This window comes from Geospiza fortis, unplaced genomic scaffold, assembly GCF_000277835.1.
Source record: "Geospiza fortis unplaced genomic scaffold, GeoFor_1.0 scaffold75, whole genome shotgun sequence".
Taxonomy (NCBI): Eukaryota; Metazoa; Chordata; class Aves; order Passeriformes; family Thraupidae; genus Geospiza; species Geospiza fortis.
In genome coordinates, this window is record NW_005054360.1 from 972359 (window position 1) to 995914 (window position 23556).

Below are 23556 nucleotides of genomic sequence, written 5' to 3' on the forward strand. Positions count from 1 at the left end.
TTTCAATTGTTCCAATAACAAGACCTCTAAAATCCTTCCTTGTGAGAAGACTTATCCTGGTAATCTTAATATGAAAGTTTAATGGCCCACTTCATGAAGATACTGGTGACGGAGGAAGTTCTTGGTGAACAGTCAAGCTGGTCAAAAGGCTCCTGTGAGGAACTTGACTAGGATAGTGGAGACCTGTATAAGAAACCAGTGAGGAAAGTGCTCTTGGGGCAGTGTGTTGAACAGAATGAGAAGGAGCCTCATTCATTGGGAATACAGAACATCCCCTTTCTCTGCCATGGTCACTTCTGTTTGGCTTTGCTGAGACAGGTTTTTGGCACTGAGCAGAGCTTTTCACTGATATGAAATCCATTCATATGGATAGTGCAGTTCATAAGGGAGCCGCCTTCTGGAATGGATTTTTCACTTCTTTTTGTGTAGTTGTAAATAGCAAATTGTATTAAAAAATGTTGTAAGTCTGAAATGAATGTGTTAACCTTTTTTTTTTTGAGATCTAAACAATGAGGGGGAAATGGCTGCAGATATTTGCTTTCATCTGTTGTCAAGAGGGATTGAATATTTTGTCAGCATGACTCAAATGCAGTGTAATAATCATCCCTCAATGAGCAATTCCAGTGCACAGGTGGGAAAGGTTTACCTGAGTCATCCAATGCCTGCTAAAGCCTGCCAATGCCTGTGTCCATTTTTGGTCTGAAAGGATTTGCACAGCTCCCAGTGCATCTGTTGCAAAACTGGTCCTCCTATCTCACCTCCAAAAGGATTTCCCTCACTAAGAAACCCAAGGTCTGTAATGAGAGTGTGACAAAAAACCATAATTATTATAGTTCAGTAACAGAACCCAGAGAGACCATGGATGTCTCCAGCTTCTATGACAGCAGAAATTGAGAAGAATTCCCAGATAATTCTAGAAAGTGGGATGACAAATGAATCAGATGTGGCTGCAGTCATACTTGTTCATGCACAAAGAGATAGAGAAGTAGTCCCAACTGCACCATTTCTAGCTGGGGTTACCATTAAGACTAAAGCAGTAACACATACTTTCCCAAGGCACCTGCATACCTACCTACTTGTGGATTGCTCTGCCTTTGCCTTGGCATCACAGAATAGTTAAGGTTGGAAGGGACCAGTGATGGGGTCGTATGATCTAACCTCTCTCCTCAAGCAGGGTCTTGCTAGAGCACATGGCACAGGATTATATCTGGAGAGTTTTTGAATCTCTCCAGAGAGGCACACTCCACAACCTCTCTGGGCAACCTGTTCCAGTGTTCTGCCACCCATGCAATAAATAATTTTTTCCTTGTATTCAGTTGGAACTTCCTGTGCTTTAGTTTCACCCATTGCCTCTCGTCCTGTTGCTTGGCACCACTGAGAAGTACCTGAATCCATCTTCTTGACACCCTGCCTCCAGACACTTGTAGAGATTGTTGAGGTTCCCTATCAGTTTTCTCTTCTTCAAGCTGAATAGGCCTAGCTCCCTCAGCCTTTCTTCATAAGAGAGATGTTCCAACCCCTTCATCATCTTCATAGCTCTCCTCTGGACCCACTCCATTAGCTCCATGTACTGAGGAGCCCAGAACTGGACACAGCATTCCTGGTGTGGCCTCACCAGGGCTGAGTAGAGGGGCAGGATCACCACCCTCAACTGTTGGCAATGCTTTTCCTAATACAGCTGAGGGTCCCATTGGCATTCTTGGGCCCCAGGACACACTTCTGGCTCATGGACAACTTGTCCTCCAGGACCTGAGGAGCTCTGTCATACCCCACATGTTCATTAGTCAAAATTGCTAAAGACAAAATAAAATTTTAAAAAAAACCTGGTTTGTATTCACTAAACAGAACCAGGCTATGTAGTTCTATAAATGGTATATTTGTGTTCTATTTGGATTTTTTTCTTTGTATCATTTCAAACTACATTTGAATTGACAGAAAATACTTTGTGGTTTGTTTTTGGTTTTTTATGGCTATCATTATTTATTTGTTAACTGCTATGTATTTCTCATTTGTGACACTAGGATATCGATGAAGAAATTGAAGCTGAGTACAACATTTTGAAAGCTCTCTCTGATCATCCCAATGTAGTCAAATTCTACGGCATGTACTATAAGAAAGATGTGAAAAATGGAGACCAGCTTTGGCTAGTTCTTGAGGTAAATAATACAGAAAAAAGGAGGTTTATTCTAGTTGATATTCCATTGTTTAGTATAAACTCAATGAATGAGATGCAAGTAATTTTGTACTTTTTTTCAAGAGTAGTTGCATGCAAAGTGATAAATGCTGTTGTTTAGTCTTTTTACTGTTCTGATTAAATTGTTCAGTGTTCTTATCTTGATATTACACTGATAGTCTTGTGCCTCCAGAATTAGGATACAAATTCTAGTAAACTTACAGGATTTGCTACCTAAAATGTTTCTTTGGTAAAAGACTTGCCATGGGAATCTTCTTGTAGTAGCATTTCTTTAAATATCACTAACATATGATATAGCAGTTAAAGAATATAGTATGGTGATTTTTTTTTCCCAAATGAAATTATAGAAATTATTTAACTGAATTCCTTTTCTTCTGTGGGAGGTAAATGCACAAATAGGTAAGTAAGCCAATAAAAGCAGCTACTGCCCAAATGCTGTTGGCAGCAGCAGGAGAAGAGCCCTTAATTTTCCTCAAATTAAGTTCAGAGCAAGATGTGTTTGTCTTTAGTTTTGAGTAATCTGTGAGCAAAGGTCTTGATCATTACAGTTGCTATAGATTCACAGCCTGTTCTGTAAAAACTTCCTCTTGTATCCGAAGGAAAATGAAGAACATTTCTGACAGCAATAGTGTGCTTTTCCTAGGAATCAAGACTTTTGCTGTCATTTGATCAGAGTTTGATAAGGTTGAGATTGAAGAATTGGGATTTCTCAGCTAAGTAAATACAAATCTCCTACCAAATATCTCAATGATTCAATGGTATCAAATTCTAGAAACAGGCTATCAGCAATGCTTAAAGTCTAAAAAAATCTATTCCAAATTCTCATGTGTTCCATTGGAAGATGTTTTTAAGAATGGTTTGCATTGCAAATCATAACAAATTATTAGGTTAGATTGACATCAAAAGGTATCAGGTCTTTGTGAAATGATCATCTTGGAAAATCCAGTGTCCATTGTGTCTGCTGGGCACTGGGAACTCCCATCTGTGAAACTTCTGGCCTATAAAGGATGGATGCCAAACAGCCAGCCTGAAACAGACTGGGAGGAAACAGTCAAGTGTTATATGTTGCCTTTTATATTTTGCATGGAATTATGTTCTTTATGTGAAAAACACCAGCCTACTTGTGGAGTATGTTTTATATTTACTCTTATTAAGCCAAGCTGTACATGTGCAAGTATGGAGTGTCTTGGATGCTTTCTGTCACTGCACATGTAGATCTGTGAATGCAATGGATTTCAGCTGGAATGTGTAGATATGCATAAGCAGGAAAATAAATTTTAGTATTGACTTTGGTGAAGCTTTCCTATTAATAATAGTGTATGTGAAAGAAAACTGTAATGAAACAGATTTCTCTGTTCAAGTGGCATATTCTTATCAGCTTGTGCAGCTTTACAGTTGCTGTTTGCTTTTCACGCAGCAATTAAGATGGTCTGCGGTTTATAAGAATGGGTATCTTTTCATCATCTCCATTTTGTGTTCTTTGATGCAATATGTGGCCAAGATGATTTGGAGGGAAAGTTTCTCAAATTCCTCTAGGAATGGGTTGTGACAGATGATAAAACTCAGCATTTAGTAAAGAATTTAGAATCACCACTGTAGGTTACCAAAAAAGTTATTCACTGGGGTATTTGAATCCATCTATTTTGATGTTTGGGTTTGAGGGGTTTTTCCTAGAAGAAAAATCTTCAGCTTTTTAAGATGTGTCCCATGCAATGTATTTTTAAGAAAACTGCTTATGGGAATGAAAGTGAAACAAGAAACATCTGTACAGAATGACAGTACTCTTGACTCTCACATTCAGAAATGCCTTTCTCTCTGTAGGCTGCACTCAGTTAAGCTGAACATCTGCTCCTGCTTGGATGTCGTTCTAATCACGTTTGTAGTACAGAATGTTGCAGGAAGAAGGATTCCTGCCAGGTGCATTAAGATTTGCCATGTGTGACCAGAGACTCAGGCAGGAGGAACTGTCCTACTGAGTCTGTGTTGGAAAGAAATCCCTTACTTGGGATGAATCAGCTTAGCAATTTGGTGTCAGCAGACAGCAGCATGATGACACAGCTGAGGCAGAGTGTGCTGTAGCCCATTTCTTTCTGCCCTGGATGTTAGTTCAGAAGGGAAAATATCTGAGATAGTTGGAAATCATCTAATGGAAGATCGAGCAGAGAGGAATCATATCAGGCCCCTACAGGTGGTCATGTAGGTCTGGGCCAGGTGGGGAGAACAAATGGCACAGGCCTTGCCTGGTGCAAAGAACAACCTAGGCAAGAAAGAGTGAAGGCTGAAAGGCCATTGCTAGGTAAGTGGTAGGTATTACACAGCTTTTACTTGCTGCTGTAAACCAGAATCATAGTGCAACATATTTCTTTAGTTCACTTCCTAGAGAGATCAGGTAGAACTTTTAAGAAGTATCTCAGTCCATTTTCAATAATGGACTACTCTATTTGAGATTAATTTGGTTGAATTTGAGTCGCATAAGTATGCTAGTGTATTTTATAGTCATCAGTATATTGTTTTAAGAAATAGAGGAAGCATGCATTATTTTTACAGTAAAAAAAAATCCAAACTTATTTAATGGGTTGAAACTTACCTTAGGAGGGCAAAAATTTTGGAAGGAATGATTTTCCGCCCAAAAATACAGTTTTGTACTATCAAAGAATATTGTAGAATCCTCTCACTTCTGGAGAGGTAGAGGGGATTGCCAAGTGTTACAGAAATACATCCCTTTCACTCTGCTGAATGTCAAGAAGACTGACAAAAATATTCTTTTTCGGTGTTTTTTTCCCCCCTGAAGTGTGTACGTGAACATTTAAAGAACATTAGCAGTGTCCTGCTGAGTTAGGCCAATGGTCCTTGTAGCTCAACTTTCTGTGTACTGTGGTGGCACTAGAAGATGCTATTTAGGAAGAGTTTGTTGTCCTATTTTTGCAGTCCATTTCCCTCATGCTTTCCAGCAACCATGAATGCTGTATTACAGATGTCCCAGACTATTCCATTTAGTATCCATTTATGGACACAATAAACCTGATGATGATACAGGCATGCTCTACAGTCTCTTTGCTCTACAGGCAAGCAAACAAGTTGAATTTTAGCATCACTATTATATGCTGATTTCTATTTATATAATATTCCACATAGTAGAATGTGATGTTTTCAACATTGCAAAAATATTGCTAAATCTAATTATATTTCAGTGTGAAGAAATTTAGACTCCTGCTCATATGTTACAGTTTCCTGTGGATTGCGGGCTCTATTTTCTAGCCAGCTCTGTTTTTAAAAAGTATCTGCAGAGTAGTTGATGCAATTTGTACAGGTGCACAGTCCAGACTGAGTGAACCTGATTTATCTTTGATCTCATGTGGAAACTTTTGTTGATCTAGTGTAATCTTCAGCAGAGAAATCATGTGGGAGTGTAGAGTAGCTTGTGCTTGGAATCTGCTTCTCTGAAAAGATGTCATTTTAGCCTTTCCCTTTCCCTCAACCTTTTAACATGGGAGAAATCATTGAATAAATTGATAATTTATGTAATTCTGGATTTTTTGCAAAGTGGTATACTTTGAGTTTCATTGTCTAAATGTTTTTCTTGATGTTAATTGAACCTGCTAACCAGACACTGATAACTCAAAAGAATTACAGAAATATTGTCACGATGCATTATTGTGATTCAGTTGGCAGCTATGTTTGCTGATTTATAATTTGCCTGAAGTGATTCAGATTTTTTACTTACCTTTGATAATTTAAAGTTAAAATTAAGAGGGAAAAAGTGAAATGTATAAATGTCTAAATTCTCTTTTTAGATTCTCTTGGGATGCTTTTATTTGTGATGGGTTTTTTTCAGAAAGAAAAAAAAATCTTAAACCCAGTAAGTAGAAGCTCTCAGGAGTTTGAATTAAAGTAGAAAACTAGTGCATCAGTTCACCTGCCACTCTTTCTGCAAACATAGACAAGGTGAAAACCCGTGTTAATCAGAGTATGGACATGGTAACAATTGTAAATGTAACACTATATGGAAAAAAGGAATAATATCAACTGCCAGCCTGCTATACCAGGGTTATGTTGGTCCATTACTACTAGTTTACTTTCAGTAAAGCTTGCCAAAATGCTTGCAATAGGGTAAGAGCTGAGAGAGAACTGGCCAACAGACTGTTGTTGTGTCATGGGCTCAGAGGAGCCCACCAGTGCAGCTCCTGCTCAGTCTCCAATCACAAGGGCAGTTGCCTTTGGTGAGGTGTTTAAATGAAATGAGAATGTGACAAGCTGAGATCCCTGATAGAACTCTTTTCTGGTTTTATGGAGATCCTTTAGAAGAACTACCATTCTTGAGTTCGCCTAGAGATGGAGGACCCAGCACAATGTGTAGAGTATCAGCTACTCATTCCCTTTCTGTCAGAAAAGTGACTCTTTGTAGTAGAAAGCTTTCTTCAAAGGTTTAAGCCAATAGAACAAATAGCTTTGGAAAAGGAGAACTGGATGGATAACAGAAGTCAGTTGTGATCCCAACCAGCACTAAGCATTTGTCAGTGCTGTAGTACAGGAGAGTTGCTAAGGAGGATTTGAAGGAGGATGATGCTGTGGTTTTCTGCTTTAGCTGCTCCTTCAAAGCAGAATGGAAAACACGTTGTGCCTGCAGATAGCCAGTAATGGATAGCACTGTGAGCTGATCAAGGATAGATCTCTTTTTCCATAAGAAATGGTATTAGCACTGCTAAGGGCTTTGACAGGTAAAGGATCCAGCTCATGTTTGATGTGACTGAGAAAGGGCAGCCAGCGTGAGGGTTCAGAGGAATAATGGCATGGTTGGAGATGGCTGGTTAGGGATAAGTACTCATTAAAGCCAAGAGAAGAAGGTGTTGCAAGAACTCCTACACAAAATTAAGAATTCTGTAAAATACCTGTACACTGCTGCATCTGGCCTGGAGTGAGTCTGCTGTGCTGTTGCACTGTTGTATCTGCTCTTTGGAGAGAGAAATTTAGCAGATCAGATGCTTCCACATGTTGGCAAATCTAACTGTGGTCACAAAGAGAGCCTTAGAGTTCATGGAATATTTATAAACTTTCCTCGCGGATTCATAAATGAACAGTGACAGCACAATTTACATGTGTGTCAGAGAAAAATGAGTATCATTAATGCCCAAATTTTGTGTGGTTAATAGTCTTGGATCCTTCACTGACCTACTATATGTGAAAGAGCTTCTGTTCATGCTGCCTTTTAAACATTGCATGTAATTCTAATAGAGGGGAAAGCTCACAGAAGTGCATCCTCCTTATTTAGACAACCACAACAAAAATCCTATGCTTTGTTATATAATGTCCGATCTGGACATTATCTATATAATGTGGAGTATGTTCATGTAAAGAAATAACAGTCTCAGCAAGTCCAGTTGCTGAGAGGATGAGAGTGTTTTTTTTCCTGCTTCAGAGCTGAGATGTTGATAGTGCAATTTTAGGTTGCAGTGTGGTTTCTACAAAAGAGGTGCAACAACTGTCCAAAGATCCAGTTACTGGTATTTTTATTTTTTAAAAAAAGGCTAAAATATTTAAATATTTCACTGCTGTTGCATACCTTAACTTGAATGAGGCTTTAGCTGTTTGAGAGCTGGAAGTCTGTGTGATATATATAAATATATAAAATATAAAGAAAGACAAGAAACTGTAACAAACTAAATACCACCCTGCTCCTCACCCTCTCCAGAAAAACCCAATGAACTAAAACAAATGCAAACCAACCATGCCAGATTCTTTGATTTTTACAATCACCTCAGCTTTTGCAGTAGATAGCAATATATTTATGCATTTAATTTTGATACATTAATTTTGATTTTCTAAGCTATATAGGGAGACTGATAAGTTCTGCTTGCTAGGTAAATAGATCAATATTTTTTAAAATATCTAGATAATTTTCCTTGACCAAGCTTGTGATGTTTCACCTCATTCCCATATCTCAGTCTAAAAGGGCAGAGTCCTGTAACATGTATGGAATAGTGGCTTGTGAAGGGTCTTGTTGTGTTGGCCATGTGGGGGTGGCAGCACACTCTGCCAGAACCAGATCCATCCCCTGCTCCTTTTCCAGGCACAGGCCACCTCTTCAGGGGACTGTTTATGCCCAAGCAGGCTGGGCACAAAAAAGCAAAGCTCAGGGCAGGATGAGTAGTTCTGCCTTCTCTCTTGCTGAGATTTCCAGTGCTGGGTAAGAGTCCTGATGTGTAGGGCCAGCAGTAAGGCATTTTCTCTCCATTAGCTTGATCTTTTTCCTTTCTCAGCTAATGGAGTTGTCACTCTTCATGGCGCCTCTCTGTGCAGGGAAGAGGAAGAGAGGAGTGGCTGTCAGTGTTGTAAAGCAACTAATTATTGTTCTAGATGTGCGAAGATATTTGGTTAAAAATATTTTCATCCTTGGGTTCTGCAGCCTGCAAGGAAAGCACAGAACCTGGGAAGTTGCTGATCATGCCAAAGTTGAGCGAACAAATTCATGCCATTGAAGGTGTTGGGACTTCAATTGTTGAATTCCATTTGACTGAAGATTTTTTCTTTAAAAAATCATACAATTATAATGAATCAGGAAGCATTCATTCACATGGTGTGAGTCTTGGGGTTATCCTGTGCTGGGCCAGGAGCTGGTCTTGTGGGTCCCTTCCAAATCAGAATATTCTATGATTCTATAAGGAAGGGGTAGAAATATAGACTGTTGTTTTAATTGCTGTGACAATTTAGTAAGAGTGGGAAAATCCAAATTCAGTCACCTGATTCTTTTGGTGAGGCCTCTCTGAGAAATGAGCAGTGGCTGGAGTCAGCCCCACAGGAATTTGCCCTGGAGCAACACCCAACAGTGTCTCTTTAGCTTCTAAAAAGATGAGCCTACCTGAGATGAACTGGAGACATCACTGTATCAGTTACTTCTCTTTTGCATGAAATAGAGAACCCTGTGGTATGGACAATTTAATAATTTATTTAGGATTTTCCTTTGGCATGTTTACAGTATGCTTTTGTTAGATATAGGAATTACTATATGCAGATGTGTTTCCATCTATAGGAATAAAGTTATGGAGTTCAAAAAAGCTTTGAATGGAAGTTGTGCTGTTTAATGGAATATATAATAAGAATTATAATAAGAAAACAGATATACAGCTGTTTCTGGAATGTGATATTTGCTATAAAATAGTAATGTTTCAGGCAATTAGTATAGTGGAAAATATTAAGTCCATTTAGATTTCATAAAAGGCTGAATAAAGGGCAGGAAGCTGTCATTTGCCTAAATATTATTAGCTATTTTCAAATGGCATATATAGCAGAAAAATTAAACAATTGAAAATTGCTTTTTCATATTTCTTAACACAGGTCATTTTTCAGAAATGTCTTTGGTTATAATTGCTCTATTAAGACCAACACTGAATGTTTTGATCCATTACATGCCTGAACTGGGCTTGATTTCTCCATTTCTAATGTGTCCCTCTTTGCTTCCCAATTATAGCAATTTTTCATTCTTGAATCATATCCTATTTTTTTCAAGACCAAAGATGTATGGCTACAACTATCATTTAATGCTTCAAACTTTTACTAAATACTCATAATTTCTCTGCATAAATAATATTTCATAATACATTGTGCTTTGCACAGTTTGCATCTTCTAAATGACTGGTTATGGCCCACCTTGCTGGAGAATACTCACATGCAAAAACCTGGTTCTCAGTAACCTCTAACAATTTTTGCCACCATGCAGTAAAGCAGAAGTCCAGAAAATAGTTTTACAATACCACTATTTAATTCAGTAGCATAGGAATAATATGCCTCTCACATTCTAATATTTAACATCACTTTGCTTTCTGTGATTTTATTTTTGAACACAATTTTTACCAAAGACGTAAAGTAATTTAAAGACCAAATGAAACAAAACACCAAAACCCACATTTGTGTAGTTTTTGATTAGATTCAAGATAACCAGACTTCCTTTACCTGTAATGGGGAATAGCATAATTCATTGAAAGAATGCTTGGACTAAGAGTTGTTTGTTCCTTCTTTGAGGGTTTGCTCCCTGACACCTGATGGTTAGGTGCTTAAATTCAAGTGTGATAGAACAATTTTGCTGCTTTTGCGCTCAGTTTACATGCTGGGTCTCTTTATAAAGGGAGTGACTGAAGACACTTCAGTGGTAGGGAGAGGGGTCTCCTCCTCTTTCTTTGTCAGCCAGAGGTGGATGAAAGCTGCTGACTAAAGGAGAAAAGTACTATAGCAAGGAACAAGGAACTGGGAAGTTCAGAAACAAGATAGGTGTCAGTGGAGATGAAAGGTCTCCTGGGCTCCAGAAATAATGCCAGCATTTGTTGTTGCTGACTTTGCTGAAATCAAAGTCTGGAAGCAGGGAACTGCCTTACACATACACAGTGAGCAGGGAGAGATTGGCTTACAAAACACTTTAATTTCAATTCTGTCCAATTTAGTCTCTCTCTGAGTTGATAATTCCAGCAGTTCATTTAAATAAGAAAAAAAGGAGAAGCAAAATATGGGTTTTGAGTTTAGCATCATTTTGTTCTTATAAAAATTACCTTTAAGAAAGTCCTTCTAAATGTGCTTGCTTAGTAGGGTCCTGTGACAGAGTCCTCTAGCTCCTTTTGTGTCCCACACACTCCTATGAGGAGACAAATTGCCTTAGGGATGAGTGGGTTTCAGCTTCACTCCTTTTGTAAAAGCAGCCTTTAGACAAGCCCCATTGTTTGGATCTGTGCTTCCCCAGCCATGATTTCAAACTCAATAGGGAAGATTTCTATTGCAGTAATTTAAATTACAGTGAATTAGGCTAAATTACTGTCTTTGTTTAGAAACACACACAAAATGGATTATGAGTAGTGTGGACATGGCAGTACTTGGCACTACTGTCTGAACCCTGAATAATATAGAAATGATGCTATGGAAGAGGAAGGTGCTTTGAAATGTTTCTTAACTGCTGAAGAGTGAACAAAAGTAACACAGCTCCGAGCAGGAAATAAAAGCTGTGAAGTGCCTGCTGTTACCACAGGCTGCCCTATTTGCTTAGGGGCTTCTGTGTGTGTTCTAGAGCCTCAGCTAAGGTTTGCAGCAGTCAGTAGAAATACTTCTGTCATTATGGATCCCAAAGTTAGTCCCTGTTTTTCCTCCCCAGCCAAGGGAATGGTTTTGCACTCTAAATGTTATTTTTACCACTGCTCTTGTGTATGATAAAATGATGAATTGCACTAAGTTTGCTTTATCAAAATCTTCTTTCTTCATAAGATGCCTCTTGTATTTGCTCAGAAAGTCCTGGCTTTTTACTGACCAATGCCTCTCAGTTTTGTAGTTAGGTTATCTCTTATTTTGCAAAATGACCCTTCCATTTGTTTGATTATTAAAAAATTACAGCTGTGCTATGGTGTTGCCAGGCCATGAAGCTATAGTTGAAGCTCATTCAGAATTTCTGTTTTAAATATATTTCACTCCCAGTTGCTTTACAGAAAATTGCTTGTACCACTTCAGCTGTATAATCTTTTGAGAAGATGTGGACAGGTGATACATTGATTTCTTCATTAGCAACTTGATGGGGATGTAAATGTAACATAAAAATTGTGAAGTATGGGATGGTGTAATGTAAAGTTTGTGTTGGGATGAGCTAGAAGGGGAATTGAGTGAGGCTCTGTCCATTAAACCTTTGTAATAGCCTTGTCACCTTCTTGCTCTTTTTTCACAATATTACAAATATTTTAGAACAGAAAAATCCTTCTTTTGGGGATTAGGATTTTCTTTTTCTTGTTTATGTAAAGTTTGTTGGCTTCATTCAATTATGCTGAGTTTGAAAGAAGAAGTTTAGGCAATAATTGCATAGTTGCAGCTTTTCCATTTTGGCCATGATGTGAAGATATCTATGATCTTACAGAGAAATATGAATTTGTGAAGGTTAGCATTGCATAAGATGAAACAGACAAACTTTTCCTCTGGCTGGCTGTCTTGTCAGTGCATGTGCATGGCAAAGAAAATGAGAAGTTAAAAACCAAACTGAAAGGAAAGAAGTCAGAAGCAACAAATAAACACCCGTGAGGCTGTGACTAACACAGCCCTGGAGGTGCTAGATGATATAAGACAGCAAAATCATAAATACCCCATGGTTTTTGATCACTGGAGCAAAATAATTCAGGAAAGACGCCTGTTTCGGTAATACAATTTGTTCATGCTAAATTGAAAGCAATCAACTTTGTCTAAAAGCATAGAGAAACCATTGCTATGGTTTCTTTTGGTTATGGGGTGTCTTGTCCAGTTGTTAGAAGAAATAGGAACTACAGTGCACATCTTTCTTCCATTGGAGATGAAATTAGAACTGTGCTGCACAGACAGGAGCTGTGTCCTGAACCACTCAGCCCATTGAAGAAAATGATTTAGTTTCCTGTAAGTTTTCACAAGAACCTTCAGGTGTGGGTGGTAGGTGTAAAGTGCTGTCTGTGGAATGTGCTCTTTGGCAGTAAATAATTATGCAAATGTGTCACACTGTAGGCAGAGAGTAAGAGTTACTGGTCCCAGCTGAACTGTGAAATGGACAGCCCATAGAGCTCTTGTTTGGAGAGAGAAGGCAAAGTGACTCTGGAAATGGCTGTATGAGGTAGATTCTGTTCTGTTCTGTTCTCATAGAGAAGATCTCTTTTGAAAAGAGGTGGAAGGAAATTTGAGTGAAAAAGGCCCCAAAATAGTTGCTTTCACTCACCTAGGAAAAGAAAGGATGGTAAAATGGCAGCAGGGCAAAGATAATGGGCTTGGAGAGTGTATGCTTTAGCTGGCTTCGGGAGCTTGTGGGTACCTGTACTTATGAAAAATAATGTAAAAATACAGGAAAATACCAGGGTAGTATCAGTTCTTTACACACATTAAAAACACAATAACAAATTAGCTGGTGCAGAGAAAAATAGAAGCACAGTAAGAGACCAGTAAGAATGCAATTTCAGAATGCCTTCAAATAGGAGAAACAAAAATGCTCTATAAAGCATTTAAAGACAAGTTCAGAGGGTCTAACGTGGAGACTGGTAAAGACAAGGTTACTAGAGAAATGAGATACAGGAACACAGCATTTGTCTTTACAAAGCAAGGAAAAATAATGTCCTGGGGAAATACAGATCAATCTTCTTAACTTTGATACCCACAATGGTTCCAGAACAAATTAATAGAAACCACTGGAGAACCTGCAGAACCCAGTAACATAAGTGGTCAGCTTGGACTGGACCAGAACAAATGATTTTAGTACAATGTAATCTTTTAACCTGATAATGTGTCTTTTGTGAGGATTTTATGTGGTCCTATGTGACATGCTTGTGAGGAAAATGTGGAAATACAGAAATTTCACAAAAACAATAAAACAAATTACCTCTTTTTCACAAAACTGTATTTAGTTCACTTTTAGGCTGGGAGAATCTCAAGTGGGCATCTGCTTTTGGTCTGTTTCTGTTCAGTAATAACTTGAGTGATGAAAAAAAGTCCACATAAAAAGCTGAAGTAGATACCTAGTTTAATTATAGACACATTGGGGAATAGCATCAGATTCACAGTTGTGAATAGCAGAGAAATTTTTTTGAATCACAGAAGAGAGATTCATGCAAAATACTGCTATCCATAGGAAGTAGAAATGGGGCATACCTGACCAGGCTGTGATTCTGCAGAAAGGGTTTATCTGTAAAGTGGAGATTATTATGGTCTGCTTATCCTTTCTCAGCTAAGACAAGACTTCCAAGGAATTCTGTATGCAGTTTGGGCAAAATGTGAGACAAACATCAGTGGCAAATTGAAGACAATCCAAGTTGAGAAAATGTGGAGAATTTCAAAAGGTTACAGCGATCAACACTGTACAGCATAAAAAAGTGAAAAAATGGTGTATCATGACAGTAGTCTGACAGAGATGGAAATAGAAAATAATGATAATTTATTATCAGATACTGCTGAACGCAAAAGCAGAAGTAACACAGTTTTGTTGGAAGCAAAAAGGATTCAGGTTGGATAGCAGGAACAATGCTCTATCAGGCTAGAGAAACACACAAACAGGCTACTTAGAAAGACTGGACTCTTCCTCAATGGGAGATTTTTAGGAGCAAGTTAGACACATATCTGCCATATCTGAAAGTACCAGGTCTCTATACAGTGCATATGCAGTGGACTAAGTGATTTCTTGAGATGCCTTTTACTCCTCTGCTTCTGTAATTTTATGGTTACAAACCAGCAACAACTAAGAATCTTCTTGTTCTTCTAAGAATCTTCTGTTCTTACAGCAGTCAGTCTTGAAAAAAGGTGCAGTCAGCTCAGAGACTGGCAGTGCTGCTTAGGAGAGCAGGTCAGATTATTGATCTTTTCTAAGAACAGGGGAAAAAATAGAGATTAGTGCCTATGATGCTTTTAGCATTCCTATATGTGATAACATTAAAGCAAGATTGGACTTCTTTCATAACTGTAATTCATTCGTGACATAAATTGTGCATTGTGTGATGTGCTGCCCAGTCATTTATGTCTGAGCAGCCTGTAAAGATAGGGAAGGAAGTAATTGTAGTTGTCCCATTGTTTGCATCCAAGCTACTGAAGTAAGATGAAAGCACCTTGACAACTGCAGGATGCAAGCAAACAGTACCTGACAGCTTAGTACAGATGCATAAGTCAGGAGCAGTTGGATGATTAAAGGCTCTAATGGCCCCAGCAAAAGTGCAGCTGATGGTTTCTTAAAAGGGGAGCTAATACTGAATCTTGAGTGGGCATCGGAATTGAGAGGAGCTGAAGAGGAGAAATGTGTAACTGGGTCAGGTGAAGAGTGACTAAGACCTAAAAAGAACATCTGCATGACTGTGATGCAATGGCAATTTTAAGTGACATTTCATGGGTTTAGGATCATACTTTTCTATATATTTTTTTTGCTGAAGATAGCTTAGCATACTAATAGCTCGATTACAGTGGCACATGGTTGTGGCAGATGGGTGGGTGGAGAGCTGCATGTCATCCCACTATGAGTCTTTGCCTTTTTGAGTGCCAGAAAATCATAAGGGAGGAGCCCTTTTCTACCACTGTAGAACATTCCTAAGCACCTCTTTTGGTACAGCTATGCATGGCCATTGAGTTACAGCTCTTTAAGACAGATTTTTGGATGAAGCAAGCTTTCTATTAAATTTTTCTTTCCACTGGTTTAGGTATGCAAGATTTCCTTTGTTCTTTCCCACTCTTTCTGCTTTCTGAAAAAAAGGAGCTGAATATTGTAAAATTCATATATTCTGAACCATATAAAAGTACAGCATGGAGGGGACCTTTGGAAGTTATTTGGTCCAACCCCTTGTTCAAAGACTATTAACTGAAATGTTACAAGTTTGTCTTTTCAATTCAAGTTTGAATATCTCCAAGGATGGACATAACACAGACTCTGTGTGTAATCTCTTCCAGTGCTTAACTGAGTGGGAAAATTTTTCATTTATGTCCCGTAGGAATCTCCTGTCTTGCAGTGGGGGGTTTTTGCCTCTCATCCTTTGCTGTGTGACACTAGGAAGATTCTGTCTTCTCCACCTCATCTTAGGTAGCCTGAAACCTTCAATTTACCCTCCTTTTAGTTGCTTGTTTTTGCACATAATATTTACATTCTGTTGATGCAGGCACTGAAAACCTGCTGGTAAGGAAAATACCTCTAAATCACCAGGGGACAATAGAATAAGTGACTAATATTAATTTGATGAAAATTGCTCATGTGCAAAGTTCTGGCATTTCTAAGTTACTTCCCTGTGGGACAGTCATGAATATCTTCCCTTCCTGTGTCTCACAGGCTGGACATTCCAAGAGTCTGTCCCTTTAAGCTGAGTATATTCAAAGCTAAATGGGGGCTTCCATCTGATATAAACCACAAGAAATGTTTCTGTGTATGCAAGAGAATGTGTGTGAATGTATGGGGGTTTCTAGTGAGGGACAGAAAAATAGAGTTATGATCCTCTCCTCCCAGAAGAGGTCATGTCTCATGACAGGTGAAAGGTCATTTGATTTGGAGAGTTGCTTTAACCTTCAGGGGAGGAGCAGCCCTGGGGCAGGGCTCAGACAGGCACATAGCTCCTGCTGTGTGGCTGTCCCAAGTTCTCTGTGCTTTTGTTGTTCTTTGCTTAGTGCTTGGCATCAAGTTGTTCTGAGGAGATTTTACCAAATGCTGTAGAGCAAATGACGCAGACTGATCAGCTGTTTGGTCATGTAAGTTCACAATGTTTCCAACAAAATCATAGCTACCAGCACCTCCCTTCTCTAGATGCTTCACTGAAAACTGGAAAGATCATTTTAAAAAATTATCTCTGTTGCCTTCATGATTTCTTGTCATCCAAGCATTTCAGTTGACTTAACTTGAACTGAGCAGCTTTGCTAAGAGGCTTAACAGTGTTTTTACTGTGGACAGCATGCTACTAAGAAGCAGCAGATATCATAATTATAAGCTGCAATATTTAACAATACCCCAGGAAACTTTCTGTCTGGCAGTACTGCTAAATAACATTTATCCCATAATCTCTCATTAAAGGATTGTATAAATCAAGGTTATGATTTTTAAAAATAATTTAGGGTTTTTAACTCCTGTAAGTTTCTATGCACTAGATCTTGATCAATATCCCCAAGAATAATTTATTTCCTTTCTACTCAAATTCCCAAGCGAGCATGTTCCAGCACCATATTGGGCAGGAATATTGTAACTTTCTGTAGCTTCTTGTTTTGAGATGGAAACGCCAGACTCATTAGAAGAGGAACTTTTTGAGGTGTGTATGATACCTCTGGACTGAGTACACATGCAGCTTGATAGCCTGAGTCAGGAGAAAGAACCACCATTTCACCTTTAGTTATGTGCTGGTTTTTGGGACATGTGGCAGCTTCACCTCCAAAAAATGCACAGTAGAGATAGGAAATTAGGGCAGATACAAGATTTTACCCATTATGATAAAAATAGAACAAAGTTAATACTAACCTGTGTCATCATTGTCGTCATCATTCCCCCTCCTGCCCACACAGTGTAGAGCACACACATGCAGTGTCTGCCATAATCTCCTTTTCTAATTGTGGTTGTATTCCAATAATCCCTTTTCCTCCTTATAGCTTCTTGCATTCTAATACCCAGCCTTTTTTCCCCTCTTCCTTCTATGCTGATGGTCTCAGAAAAATATTTATTGTCTGATGTAAGTGGAAGTACAGCTCTATAACATCCTCAGCTGAACTCTGTCTAAGCAGTCATCCTGCCTTGGGAGTTAGTGGAGGGTTTCCATGGTGGTAGGGCTGACTTCTGGGTTCTTTATTTCAAGACCAGTTTAGCTGACCTTTTATATACCCAGGTTCAGTTTTTGTTTTGTCTAAAATAATCACAGTTTTAGTATCTTACCTGATATTTTCAGTAAATTTTATCTTGCAATGCAGGTATTTATCTCATAGTGAGGATTTATATCTTATGAAAGTAGTAGAAAAATTAGTTAAGCAACATGTTAAAGAAAGAGAAAATTAATATTGACCCAGGCAAATAAGTTGAGTATTGTCTGTACTGCCTAAATATTAAAGAGGGTGATTTCTGAAGTGTAGTTTCTCCCTTCTTCTGCCTACAAGTTGAATATATTCCTTTCTGCATTGGTTTTCTTTACATTGAATGGGTATACAGCTCTGTAAAGAAAAAAAGATCCATCTGTTAGAGGCAAAATATAATATGAGATAATGAAGAAAAATAGTTTGAAGAATATCATATGTGTAATGTATTTCACAATTGGTTTGTTACTTGTCAGATAGTTTCAGTGCTCTGAATTCAATAGCTTTAAATTAACCAGAATTTTCATAATCCTTTTGATTTGATTAAATATGTCGGTGATGTGCCAAAGTTAAAATTATAGAAACCCTGAAAAAAAATGTCCTTGTGAAAAAATAACGAACTTGAAAAAGTCAGCGTAGAAGGCAGACCAGCAATGGCTAATGACAATAAATGAAATCCTACTTGGGAATCTGATCCTTATCCAGCAAAGCATTTAATCCCATCATTTAAGCATAGGAGTTCTTCCCTCTTTAAGCATGCATATTGTCCCACTTAGGTAAGGGTAAGGCTAAGTGAGTTCCAGGACTGTTGCCATAGAGCTCAGCCCCTGTCAGACCAGAGCCTTTGCTGCACTGATGGGGGACACATCTTGCAACAAGAGTTATGTATTGAATGGCATTTCTGTAGTCATTCCTGTGGTGCAAGTTCAGAGCAGCCTATGGGTTTCAAAGGTAGTCAGAGAATTATTGTTATGTTTGGGTAGAAAGGGTTAAAAAATGCTTCTTGCTGTAAGGTGCAAATATTTTTTTTAATTGCAGCACAGAAAAAATGTAGGGGTAAAGAAGAACACATGAAAAATACACATATACAAAAGAATCTGATGTCTAGAATCCCGTAGTTGAAAGGTTTTACTGGTAAATTACGCTCTTGATTTGAATATACTTCAAATGTAGTGCAAAGGAATTACTGTTTTGTGCTGCATTGTTCAAATAGCTTACATGAAAATTTAGTTTCATGTGAAAAGCTACTAGATGATAATACTGTGTAAGAATAAAAGTTTATTTTACTGTTTTATTGGAAGCAGCTACTCCTTTACAGATGCAAATGGCTCTTCAATCAATGAGTATTGTCAGGTGCATTATGGATAGTTTAAGGGCTTAAGTGCCTATTTCATCTTTGCAGAAATGTAACTCCTACAGTAGTAAGTACCCACTAAAGTTACATTGTTGCTTATTCCAGCACAAAAATTGTAAATTATAAAAATGAACATATGAAGTACTGCAGTCTAAACTAATCTGCTGGTAATGTGTGCTCACTATCATTTCGAGACAGCGAGGCCAGGTCTCTTCACCCCACATAAATGGGACAGGACAGGGGTTTGCAGGAGTCTGGCTGGGCTCTCTCCTCTGGAGACTGGGAGAGGATTGTCTGGAGCAGACTGTGGCTCTACATCTGGAACAAGAAGCTGACAGGGCTGATGCAACAAGTGCTATAATTAATCCTACACCCACAGTGCACCTTGTTTCACTGGGAGACCTTTCCACAGTGCTTTCGTCATATTCCACAATGCCCATGCCTTTTGTATCACATCTCCCTATCCTAGGAATTAAGTGGGGCTTGGCAAAAAAGGCAGCTTTACCCTTGATAGGTTTCACACTGGGGAAATTCTTCTGCTGCCTCTCTACTGATGACTTAAATCCATTTTTTCTGTACATAGCTTTTGTACCTGAGAATTGATGTTGCAATAATCTGCACTGGTAGTGAGTTCCACATGATGAATATAAGAAGCAATTAGTATGCCCCACAAAACATGCCTTCACAGCTAATTTATTGCATTGTAATCTACTTCTGTTTCAGTGAAAAGCAATCATGGATATAGGAAAACAAAGAGATACACTACTATACTTGCGTTTGGACAAGAAGAATTAAATGCAGAAAGTAGTGAAAAATAATTGGCAAAAATTGGTGTGTATGTTGTTTGTATAAATAGTAGACTTAAGGACAAATTTATGGTTTGTCAGTTTAATAGAATCTCATTTGGCTACAGATATTAGAAAAAATACTGAAATTGAAAACCAGATGGCTACTCCAACACTCCTTAATTCCTTTTCGTATTTCCCTTATGTTTTGTAGCTGTGCAATGGTGGATCTGTGACTGATCTTGTGAAGGGATTTCTGAAGAGAGGCGAAAGGATGAATGAACTTATAATTGCTTACATTTTACGTGAAGCTCTGATGGTAAGATAAGCTTTCAATGAAATGACAGTCAATATTCAGCTCATACTTTTTTCTTTAAATGAGTGAAGATCATGTCCCCACTAACACAGCTCACTATATTGTATTATAGTAGCATTTCATGAAATCAAGGCAATGTGTAATTAGGATGGTGCTTTTTAAGCAAACAAGGTAAATAACAGTTCAACTGTTCATTTCACTAGTAAGAGAATGAAAATTGATTTCTGACCATTGATCAATTTTCTTAGCAAATACAGTTCAGCATCAAAATTGCTTTTCTTTTAAGAAATAGCAGAAATACCATCAAAATACTGTTCAGCCTCCTATGTCTGGATCCAAACTATTTTTAAAGTAAAATAATCCATGTATCTAGCAAATTCAAACCCTGCTACAAGAATTTGGTTCTGCTCATTAGGGTCAACTGTCTTTATTTATCATTTTCTTATAACTGAAATTTTACTTTCTCCAGTGGAATTTAGGTCTTAGTAGTTTTCTTTGAGTTTATGGTTTAAAGGTATTATATGTAGGTTTATAGTGATATTTTTCTGCTTCCATTGTAAAATTTATATTTGTCATAAAGTGGGGCAATGAAAGAATATTTTTTCCTTGTCATGTGGCAAGTGGTTTTGCAGTATGAATGGCATCCCTGTGGTTTTGGATTAAAAAAAAAAGTTTCAAGTATTTTTCATACTTTTCCACTATCTTGTTGTTTCTGCAAATGTAATATGGAGGACAGAGCTGTTGTTAAAAGTTCATGTTTACATCTCGCCTTCCAGGGACTTCAGCATTTGCATGAAAACAAAACTATCCACCGTGATATTAAGGGAAATAATATCCTTTTGACCACTGAAGGAGGAGTCAAGCTTGTGGATTTTGGTATGTTATGTTTACAATGTTTTACACCTGAAGTATGGAAAATAGAGTAAATAAAACAGAAAATACTGTGTTAATTTGTTGTTAAAAATCACTTGGATAACCAATGTTACTTGTTTTTAAACTTGATAGAAATTTTAATAATTTTGGTCATGCTGTTTCAATAGCAAGGCTAAAAAGCAGGTGGTGGTAAGTGCCAAATGCTTTGAGGCACAGAGTAAGTGAAATGGCAAAGCAAGAATATAGGATTCAAAATAAGGTTGGTGTTCAGTTCCTCCAGGAACCATACACTGGTTCAGTGAAATTAGGAGCTGATAGTAAAAAGCTTCATGTTTTATATGAGAGCATTTAAAACTTAATAAATATTGTGAAGAATGGGAGAGTTCCACCTCAGACGCATATACTTCCTTTATTTGATTTAAAACAAAACAAGAGATATTTGAAGGCAGTAGAGGAGGAAATATTATATAGGTAAACCCCACTTTCTAAAGTGTGGGAAGACAGATTTTGGCAAATCTAAATCTGAGAATTGGCATTAAAAGGGTCAGTTGAAGTCTGTTAGGCCTAAAAGGATTCCCGAATGCTCCCATCTTTGGTGCCACCACCAAAAGGGAAGAGGAGAGACATGGATAAGTGGATGCAACCTTTTATTTATCAGCCATACCACAAACATTTGCCTAAAAGGTTAGGTTTGACTCTTGTTTCATATGAGTGGGATAAAAATTTGCAGTGCTTGTTGTTATGAACTGTTATATTCAGGTAGAACACTGCCCTTTTATGTTAAAAGTAAATTTATTGGTCACTATTTCACAGCACGGCAGATAATTGTAAATATATTTAATTCAGCAGATGGAAAATGTTTGTTTTTCCTTTTTCTTCCTATTTTGTTAATGATTCTGATTTAATTGATGTATAACAATTGTTTAAACTAATCATGGGATTTTAACTCTCTTTAGTATAGTATCTTCTGGCCAGTAGGTTGTATTTATGGAACGCTCATGACTTCACACATAAATTCCCAAAACTGTTAGGGTTAGTAATCATTTTAAAATATCATGTATTTCTTTTATATTCCTCAGATAAAATCTTCCATTGAAAAATCTTTGTATTTCCTAAATCATCTGCAATATACTTACTAGTATTTTCTGGTAGTCTGGAAGTTTATTGTGAGGCAAAAATCAGTATTTTTGCACACAGGTTTTTAATTTGTTGTGGAAAAAATTTTTAAGGTGCTGGAGGCAATTAGAGGATCAATGCTTCTGAAAATTAAATCACTTATGCAGATATCAAAGCTTACAAGCTGTAGGGATGAGGACCTGAATTTTTTATTCCCCAGGTACTGCAATCTCTTGATAAGGCTGTAATTGAAAAATAATCTTCAGTTCTTGTGGGAAAATTGAATTGTGATGCCAAAATACAGATTAGAACATGCACAAGAAACAAATATACCTACACACACATTTATGTGGGCTCAAAAGGGGCCTGCAATAGCTGCAGTCCGTTCTCTCAAAGGAATATACAAATGGCACTTTAACTTTGGAGTAGGTTGATATTTTCCTTGGCTTTCCCCCACCTCCCCAGGAAAAAAACAATCTGAAGCCAATAATGAGTGGTTTCAGATGGAATAAATTTATAGTCTTCATAAAATCATCATGGAAGATGCACCATTCACCATACAAGCTGCCGCTTAAGGTATTCAGCTGGGATTTGTGGGGTTTGTGTCTTCTACGTAAGGGGATTTAATACCACATTAATCAGATTCCAAGATCACTTTTTAGCCAGGAATGTGAGTTGATAACAATCTCTCATGTTGGCATTGCTACAGACTGTTGTACATAAACATTTCTTGGATCTGGGACTTAAACTCAGTCATCTTTTTATTATACAAGCCTATAAAATTGACAGGCTACAGAGTAAGATAGACATGGAGGTATAGTGTCTTTTTCACCCAGTAAATACTCAGAGGAAGCAAAATTTTTGATTTAGGCTGAACCAATTATTACATGGGGCAAACAAACACAAAAATTCTAACCCAAATAATCCCATCACCCTTTCTAGCATGCACACAGCTTTTCTGTGTGGAGAGGAGAGCAGAGGCAGGGAGCCAAGGACTCCTTCAACCACCAAACACACATGACCAAGGCAGTGATCCTTTCCCAAGATAACTTTATCTGCACCATCCTCTTGCATGCTGGATGCTGATGAGATGTTCCTGAAGAAGCCTTTGCTGTCCTCCCCTGATGCTATTTATAGTGGTTTTCTTCTAAACATAAAACCTATGCCTGAAACATGGGCTTGTAAAGTTCTTTATGGAACATAAAACTATTCTTAGTCTCTGTGTGCTGTGCAATCATTTAGCTTTTCTGTCCTCTTTTTAAAGTTCAGGAACATTTTAACAGTCATAAGTGAAAAAACAATTACCTTCTAGTGAATGAAATCATGTTTGAAAATGGCTTTTTTCCCCTTCATTGCTTTTGTACGCTTTGAACTTGGTGTATAGTGTTCTGCCATGGTGAGTCCTTTGCACTGTGGTACAAACTTTTCAGAAGTACAAACTTTTCAGAAGCTTCATTTTGTGACACAGTTTATACACATTGCTTTGTGGTCATTGTATCATAGGTATTTATGTATGCTGGGACCATAGTTTCTGAACACTGCACAGTCTGTAATGGATAACCATCACACCACCCATATGGAGAAGTAAATTACTTCAATTCCCAGTTAACAGCTGGGGATCTGAAACTTTGAGAGACTGAATTGCTTGAGGTGACAC

The 23556-nt window shown here is 37.9% G+C and overlaps 1 protein-coding gene across 1 annotated transcript in view; it reads left to right on the top strand.

Annotated features, from left to right (window-relative positions):
- MYO3A (myosin IIIA) overlaps window positions 1-23556 on the top strand; it is a 116322-nt gene that overhangs the window by 13591 nt on the left and 79175 nt on the right. Inside the window, exons 3-5 of the mRNA XM_031059326.1 lie at window positions 2022-2156; window positions 19809-19913; window positions 20687-20786. Coding sequence (XP_030915186.1) covers window positions 2022-2156; window positions 19809-19913; window positions 20687-20786 — 340 coding nt within the window. The remainder of the gene's footprint in view (window positions 1-2021; window positions 2157-19808; window positions 19914-20686; window positions 20787-23556) is intronic.